The sequence below is a fragment of the Scatophagus argus genome, chromosome 10, assembly GCF_020382885.2.
Source record: "Scatophagus argus isolate fScaArg1 chromosome 10, fScaArg1.pri, whole genome shotgun sequence".
In the NCBI taxonomy this organism is placed as follows: Eukaryota; Metazoa; Chordata; class Actinopteri; family Scatophagidae; genus Scatophagus; species Scatophagus argus.
In genome coordinates, this window is record NC_058502.1 from 2873348 (window position 1) to 2881650 (window position 8303).

The 8303-nt window shown below is 41.2% G+C and overlaps 1 protein-coding gene across 1 annotated transcript; it reads right to left on the bottom strand.

Moving 5' to 3' along the window:
* Window positions 1-3033: 3033 nt before the first annotated feature.
* Window positions 3034-7708, bottom strand: crls1 (cardiolipin synthase 1). Its single transcript, XM_046402227.1, has 7 exons — window positions 7084-7708; window positions 6324-6461; window positions 5854-5983; window positions 5680-5765; window positions 5422-5490; window positions 4696-4787; window positions 3034-3599 (listed from the first exon to the last, which is right to left on the bottom strand). Exons 1-7 carry the CDS (start codon window positions 7540-7542, stop codon window positions 3506-3508), a joined length of 1068 nt encoding a protein of 355 aa, XP_046258183.1. The 5' UTR covers window positions 7543-7708; the 3' UTR covers window positions 3034-3505.
* Window positions 7709-8303: the final 595 nt, after the last annotated feature.

The window sequence follows — 8303 nt, forward strand, 5'->3', positions numbered from 1 at the left end:
ACCTGCCAGCATCTTTTAAATCAGTTGTTTCAGAACAATTCAGGTTCCAATTCAGCTTCAGCGGTGACATGCTAACGCTTGCGCATTTGCTTCCAAACTCTCATCAAACCGTGACTCCCAAACTGGACTATAAACTGAACCGTGCCCTCCGTGTTCAGCTACGGCCCCAGTTAGATGCATTCTTGCGTGTGGTGAAGTGTTTACAGGTGTGTTGGGTGAAACTTTCAACACACTGTTAGGCACTTCAAAACTGTGGTCAGAAGTCTTCCATTCAAACTGAAGTTTTGCAACAAGACAAAGTCAACTGCTAAAGCTGCAAGTGGAAAAAAGAAAGAGATTAATAACAGCTGAAGCACAGGATTCAATCTGGCTGACCCCTGGATTCATGTGCCACTACGTACAACGGCACAATGAAGCTTTTCTGCTGGTATTGGCATTTTGCGTTGTTCACGTTAAATTAATCCAATTTCTCGCTCAGTAAAATAAATGAGATAACAAAGTGTCTATGCTGCTGAGCAGACCTGAGTCTCCTTTAGCTCTGGAGGAGAAAGGATTGCCTCCAACAGTGAGCAGTAGCCGGAGGGCCGTGCTGACATAAGCATACAGATCCAAAGTTTGTCCTTGTTAGTGTGATTCAGCCTGTCTGTGGGATCTGGAGAGCTGGGCTGTGAAGTGTGAAGGCACATTTGGCTGCTCTCGCCTCCATCACTAAATCATCTGTATCACTGTTATACTCTTACATGCAGCCACTTTAAAAGCTGGCCTCATGTTCTCAACACAAGAACTGTCTCTGGAGAGCTAAATCTTTCTTTCAAGTGTGTCTTGTCAGAGTTGGAAGCGCAATTATGTTACATGATACCAGCACTCCACAAAGTAAAGAGTTGAAAACAAGTCAGAGGAATGTGTGAAAATATATAAAAGGCATTTAAAGACAAGTAATAAAGCTTATGTTTCTGCCAAACTGTTTTGAACACCGTGAATTTTGACTAAATGAACATAATTTCTGTGTTCATGTTTCCCAGATTTATTTCCACATTCTCTTTGTGAAAGCAAGCACATTTGCCTGCAGCTTCTTTCAATAAATTGCCACACTGCAGCATCTCAGTACGTCAATAAAAACATGCTGTTATGCGATGCTGACTGACAGCACAACTGTTAATGTGAAGCTGCCAATAGCTGATATTTTGCACATACAGACCTACTCAGTACTTTTAACTAACTATGAACAGGGCTTCTGTGTTTCATTTCCAAATAAACTGTATTCCTGTCACGGTAAAAAAGTCTCAAACTAAAGAAACAAAATGAAAAGAAATGAACTCAGGTTTAGTGTGCGCTTCTGATAGTTTAGCCGCTGACAAACTTTTATTCATTTATTTACTTTATAAATTAAACTCTTGCTATCTTCTACCACACATAATTAAACTTAGATCTTTTGTACTGTAACTGTTGCATACAAGAAATAAACTGAAACGTAGTGTTGTCTCATGGGACGCAGTGACTTGTAATTCAGTTCTGGACATAAATTCTTCCATTCTACATTCAGTCGACTCAAATATCACAAGATGAGTGGGGGTAATTTTCTGAGATGAAGACATAAATTTTGTATGGCTGAAAAATATTTATATCAGCAGGGCACTGTTAGACTGATGGATTCCTAATTGCAACAGCCACATACTATTTCAGAATATCCAAGAATTTCTGAGGAATGACTTTCCAAAGTGGCCAGAGGAGCAGGAAAACCTCACAGGTCAAATCTGAATGCATATTAGCTTGATACATGTATCTTTAAGCATTAAAACATTTATAATGTTATTTTAAATGATTGAAAAGAGCAGTTTGATTTTTAAGCTTTGATCTTTAAGACACCATCAATTAGCTTTTCCAAAGCACTAGATGGAAAGCCTGGGGGGCATCATCAAACTTCTTCCAAATTACATACTTCCAATTGATTTTCAAATACGGACTTAAGCTACTATCCTCCGACAAGAAGAAAAAAAAAGCACCAGAAGTTCTTCAAACAGTCGTTAAATATGCGTAGGTATCAATTTGTTCCTGTGATGGATATCTCATTTTAGAATGAGACTCTTTAAATTATTCAGTGAAGAGATAATGAGCAGACATCCCACACAAGGCCACAAAAACAACTCGCACAAGCCTGGCAGTCATCGGCACACAGTCGGTAATGAAACAACATTACCCAAGTGGTGCAGAAAATTGCTGGGAAATATGTGGAAGAGTTGAAAAGGTTACACAACGACGCTTTCCTCCTCGTACCAGATTTCTTGAGGGGAAAATAGCGACTGTTTCAGATGTAACTGCCAGAGCAGTTCAGCAAAAAAAAAAAAAAGATCCAGTAGTTGCTGGTGTTCTGTCCAAGTCTCTGAACAACTCCTGGCTTATTGGGCTCACTGATCTCGGCACTGGAAAAAGTTGAAAGGAGCACTGCAGCAGCATCGTGACTTTTTTAATGATCCTAACAGTGAAGGCACAGGGGAATACGAAGAGCATTTAGATTTGAGTGCTGCACCTGTTTCAAGTCATTTAAGGACTGATGTCAGGCTTTGACGGGTTGTAGCTGGCAGTGGTTAGCAATGCCTCACAGCAAGAAGGTTCCAGGTTCGAGTCCGGGTCTGGGCCCTTCTGTGTGTAGTTTGTATGTTTTCCCTGTGCCTGCATGGGTCCTCTGGCCTCCTCCCACAGTCCCCAAATCACGCATATTACGTAAATCGGCTACTCTGCATTGCCCTTAAGCGTGATTGTCTGTCTTTGTGTGACTTGCCCTGCGACTGACTGGCTAACAGTCCAAGGCGTACCAGGTCTGGACCCACCAGCCTAGAAAATGGTTGGATGGATGGAACATCTTTAGAAGTCAACACAAGAAGCAATTTTAAGCAACAGTCCAAAATGTAAAGATATTCAATCTTTACAGCAAAAAGCAGCAACTCCTCACACTGAGTAAAGTTTTGCAGCTTTGTGTCCCATCAGATTATGTGCATACCATCCCTGTACACTCATACACAGAGACAAACTGAAGCAGGTTTTCTTTTTTTAATCATAAATCATTGGTTTACAAAACTGACAATCATGTGACAATGACTACGCTGACATTACCACTTCCTGATTGAAAAATTAAGAAAAAATAGAAGCTCTCGTCCGAACACTTAACACATACTTGACATATATGTTTGAGTGCATATGACTGTGTTTGCGGGTGGGCGGAAAGTCTATATTTGTGTTTGCTATTTCTATCTGTGTGCATGAGCCTCTGGTCCACAGTCAGTCCAGAGGCAGAGCTGCTGTTCAGCGTTTCTGTAGTGGCGTAATAAACCATCTGTGGCCTCAGTTGGTTTCTGTGTGTCATTGCCATGGCGACTCATAAATGGTTGTCACAGCTACTTGGTTTCAGAGCTCCTGGTGATCATCCATCTGTCTGTTCGACTTTTGCTGCTGCTGATCAGCGTCTCTGCTGAGAATGTTCGTCGATTTTATTCTGCTCTCTGGTGTTTCATGGTGATCTGGCATTTAGCACCTTCACAGTCTTGCGGCCGTAGTGCCAGTAGCTATAGCCTGATGCTGCTGTGGTCACCGCTGTTACATACCTGCAGTATAAAACAAGATATGACCTGTGCTGTGATTCAAACTGACTGATCAGAAAAGCTTAATTTTCCCATTGTAGTAAGTTATTATTGTGTCATGTGAGGGACAATAGACTGAATTACTAAACTTGAACTGGCATTGTGCAATTAAAATTCTAAGTGTGAAATGTGCGCCCTCCAGTGGTAGTACCAAGAGAGACTTTGTAGCACAGGCACTGAACTCATTGTGTGTAAAATCATTTTACACATTGTTGTATTTTACACATTTTAATTCATTCATGAAAGAAAGAATTGAAAACAGCATTTATTTTCATATCTTATAATTAATCTATTTGTTTGACTATCATTTAAATATATATTTAGAAAGGAATATCAGGCAGCAATTTCCTGAACGAAATTGAAAACTCACTGTGTGCCGTGGCGATACCTGCATATATTTTGTTAGCACTATGGGGAAATTCTGTGTGACAGGCAAGCAGGCTGAGCAGAGGCACACAGGGAAAATATGAAGCCTGCACTTTGAATGCATTCACAAAACCTGCAGTGTGTGAAGGTGTGAGAGTGTTCATTTGTGCTTTAGAAAGTAATTGCTTTGAAACATTTAGACAACAACATTTAATTTCTCTGATTCACTGCTTCGTTTGTGCTAACTGCATGCTCTCTCTTGTGTCTTGCTCACTCAAGCACCGCGATTAACATGTAGGTATGAACTTACCGTCATGCCAAGTGTCATGAAACCCTAAATAAACCTCATGAAAAGTGAGCTAAATGCATTAAAATTAAGCAAGAGAAATACAGATGGATGCTGTTGTGTGATTTAATCTGCCGAATTTGGATAAAAATATGGGTTACTGTGACACAGTAAAAATGTTTGTCCTGAGTCGGATCTCTAGTGCAACTCACTGGGAGTTAGAGACTGAAATGAGTCAGTACACTTGACCTGAACACTTTGCTAGAACATGTGCTTGACTACGATAAAACCATTTGCTTTGAAAAATCCCTTTACACAATAAACATTTTGCAAACACTACGCTGGAAAGAAAAATACATTATGGATATTAATATAAAGTGGATGAAACTGTGTCTGTTTGCACATTACCATAAGCACTGCAGCAGGACGCTGTCTGTATACTGGAAGACTGGGGCAGCCAAAGAAGCTGCAACCAGAAGGAGCTGGATGGCCGTGTTCACCTGATCATAAAATGAATAAAAACACACGGTCAGAATAGGAAAAGGCACAAAAACATGTCAGCTGTTTCTTTAACTAAGTAAGTTTTACTCATTATTTTAGGGTAAATTTGTTGAGCATGTAACAAGAGTTGTGTCCAGCAAAAACCTACTCCTGGTCTGCCATCTACATATTCAAATGTATTAAAATAAAATGTGCAGAATCTGTGGCTGCCTTATAAAGGAATATTTTGACAGTAAGTTTTACTGTGCAGAGGTTTTATGTGCAACGTATTTCTGCATTCATGCTAGAGAGTTTAGCAAGCTGCAAATTCAAAGTACAAAGGAACACTTTTCAGCTCAGATGATTATTTTCACCTGGTTGTTTAGAGGCCAGCATATATACATGTGTAGCAATAATCCATTTGACCAAACTGTAAATTTGGTGATGACATTTGCATTGCACTGAAAATATATTATGATATTTCTGCAAAATCACGGCACTCAGAGTTCTAACCTGCATAAATCTTAACTCCTCAGCAAACTGACAATCCTCTTAAGTCCTGCTATTTAAGGCTCAACTGTTCACTGTTCTAGAACAATGTACGAAATGTTAAAAATCCAGTGCACAATGAGACTGGGTTTGTGTCTGTGTCACCTTGCTGAAAAGTGTGGGCTTCAGTTGTGCTGTGGTGTAGCAGGGGTTAAAAAACTTGGTCAGGGTCACCTGGAGATAAAAGAGCGGGAGATGGAAAAGTACAGTAATTTCCTTCCTCTTCTACAGCAATGTAATCCAGACTAAATTAATATCACATTCTACTTCTGGCAGATCGTGCAGCAAATACCGTGCAGTCTCAATTTCCAAATCATATTCAATAAACTTTGTTAGTTCAGAATGAAATGTAATGTGTCCCACCGGTGGAGGTACAGTCTTGTATCTGACCCAGAAGACAGCAGCTATCAAACCAATGTCTCTGAAAATCACCAGAGCTGTCAGTGGGGCTGAAACAGAACAAACAACAAGATAAAATCAAGCTGTAATACTGTAATACGCTGTTAGAGCTGTCACACGAAATACACAGTCAGGTACCTGGTATAAGTTCTGCATAAGTGAGACAGACGTATAAAATACTGATGAGAATCTTATCAGCCAGTGGGTCGAGAGCGCTGCCCAAAGCCGACTTCTGAGTGGGCCACGTCCTGGCGATGTACCCATCCAGCTGAGTTAGAGAGGAGGAGGAAAAAGAGATGAAGATGTGCTTTTTTTTAATATCTGTTGAAGAAAGTTCAGATACAGGCTGGTTGAATGAGTTGATGCTGTCTGGCAAAGTCCTGTCTAGTCTTTTGATTCCAAGTCAGCTAAGTTTCAAAAGGGTTGTGACAGAGAACAGCACAAAATGAGCCCTCATTTCAAAACAAAAGAAGAAGAGGAAACAGAAGTAAGAAATGTGCACTTCTCAAAAGAAGCAAACAGACTGGACTATGCACTTCAATGTGTCTGCTCAACAAAGGAAAAAACTGCATTGGGTGTTTTGGTCAAAGTGTCTGTGTCTGTATTACCAGGTCAGTAGCTCCAGCCAGCATAAACAGAGTGAGACTGAGGTCAAAGTGCTTTTGGATGATCATATAACCCAGAAACGGAGCCAACACTATCCGACACACACACAAAAAGTTGGGGACCGTCCACGGGTTCTCATACTGCAGAACGAAAAGAAAAGAAACACAACAGAGCAGAAACAGGTGTTACTCTGAAATGAGTCAGACATATAACAGTGCTGGCATAATGCAACAGGTAAATCTGAGCCACATTTCTGAGCCAGGTATGAATCGATGACATTCAGTTAGATCCAGCTACTCTTTTAGAAAGTGGTTCTGGTTCTGATTTGATTCATTACATGTATGTAAGCACAGTATGCTTTCCCTGTAACCAATGTACATACTTCACAACATTTTAAAGTGAAGAATTACTTTCAAAAAGTCACTTCCATATAGATACATCTTAACTTGATCAGCGACATTAATGTGCTGTTTCCATATCATGCATCAGTATCAACAATCCTATGACAAACCGTATTCCAATAACAGGTGGTGGATATTTTTGAAACGCCAGATACATTGTGCAAATAGCATATTTAGACACTTTTAGGGAAGTAAAAACTTAAGTATACAAAAAGTGAGCTTAAAGTATGTTTCCTGTTATATCGTATTTGTACTGGGATAGCATCTGTATGCACGCCCTACAGGTGTGCTTCATTGCCGTTACGTTGTGCGACGCTCACATTCCTACAGATAACTGTGACACTGACAGCTCTGTGCTCACCAGCTCTTTGAACTTGAAAAGCCCGTGTCCCGGTACCGGACTTGCTTCGTTCCGGTCTGCCGCCGGGGAGCTGTCCGTTGTCTCCTTGGTCTTTCCGCTGCAAAGCCCACGAGCTCTGAGGCACAGCAGAGACCGGAAACCGGCCACCGACTTGTCGTGAACTCCTGGGTATCCGGGGAGCACGGTTCCTTGCGCGTGCCAGGGTGTCGCTTTAACCTGCTGGAGGATCCCACTCCAGCACGCGACACGACTGTCTGTCCCCTTGAGTCTCAACAGCCACGAGCCGTTAACCGCTGACTGTCCCAGCCGGACGCCCTCGGTGACAGGTGTGCGCCCGCGCGGCCATGACGGAGGCTCGAGCCAACACACACCAGCACTCCGCGCGGACACCAGGCAGCGAACATTTGCTGCGTTGCGGCAAATAGGCGCGGAAATTCTTCGGAAACACGTCATCATCATCTTGACGAGCCCTCCGTTACCGACCTGCTGGTCTCGTGCTGTCCGCCCCCGTTTTCATGATGGAGTTTCAGAACCCGACGGTCAGAACCGACTGAATCACAGCTCAAGCCAGCAGGCTGCCATGTTGCCGTAAACTGAAACGGAACACGACGTCGTAAAATTGCCAATGACGCTTTCGCCTTTGAAAACAGATGACGTCGCGATTGAAAGTCAAAACCTCCAAGTCAGCAAAAATAAAAGTATCAGAGGAAATACTTCAAAAATGACACCACATGTTGTAGCTTTTCCACTGATTAAAAAAGTAAGTATTTAGCGTATTGTGGTATTACAAATTGAAATATAGTAGAAATATAGTATAATATAACATTTTTAATCATGTTTTCGTAATCACAAAAAGCTAACTATTATGACATTTCAAGGAAAAAAAACCCCAATTTATTTAGTGAATGTTTAAAGTTTATTATTAAAGTGCATACCATACAAAAAGAAACAGCAGTCAAAAAGGCAGCGGATTCATAGCATTTGAAAAGCAGTTAAGAAGAAAATGAGAAGCAAACACGGCACAACTGGGTGTTTGTTGATCAACATGTTGTAGCCTGCCCAATACTAGATACTTAAATCAATTCAGTGCCAACTACTGTTTGAAACAGTCACCATGTGCTGTGAAAATAACACAAAAGCTTGCACACTCAGGTGTACCTGACTATTACGGTAAAGTGGTCTAAACTCAGATATTTTTTATCCTTATTAACATATTAAGA

What these genes read in the sequence shown, in the direction of transcription:
- crls1 (XM_046402227.1), bottom strand. Translation starts at nt 7,542, where the DNA reads ATGATGATGACGTGTTTCCGAAGAATTTCCGCGCCTATTTGCCGCAAC. An exon ending in TTATGCAGAACTTATACCAG is followed by an intron (nt 5,766 to 5,853) that starts GTACCTGACTGT and finishes GTTCTGTTTCAG; the next exon opens with CCCCACTGACAGCTCTGGTG. An exon ending in GTCCTGCTGCAGTGCTTATG is followed by an intron (nt 3,600 to 4,695) that starts GTAATGTGCAAA and finishes TTTATACTGCAG; the next exon opens with GTATGTAACAGCGGTGACCA.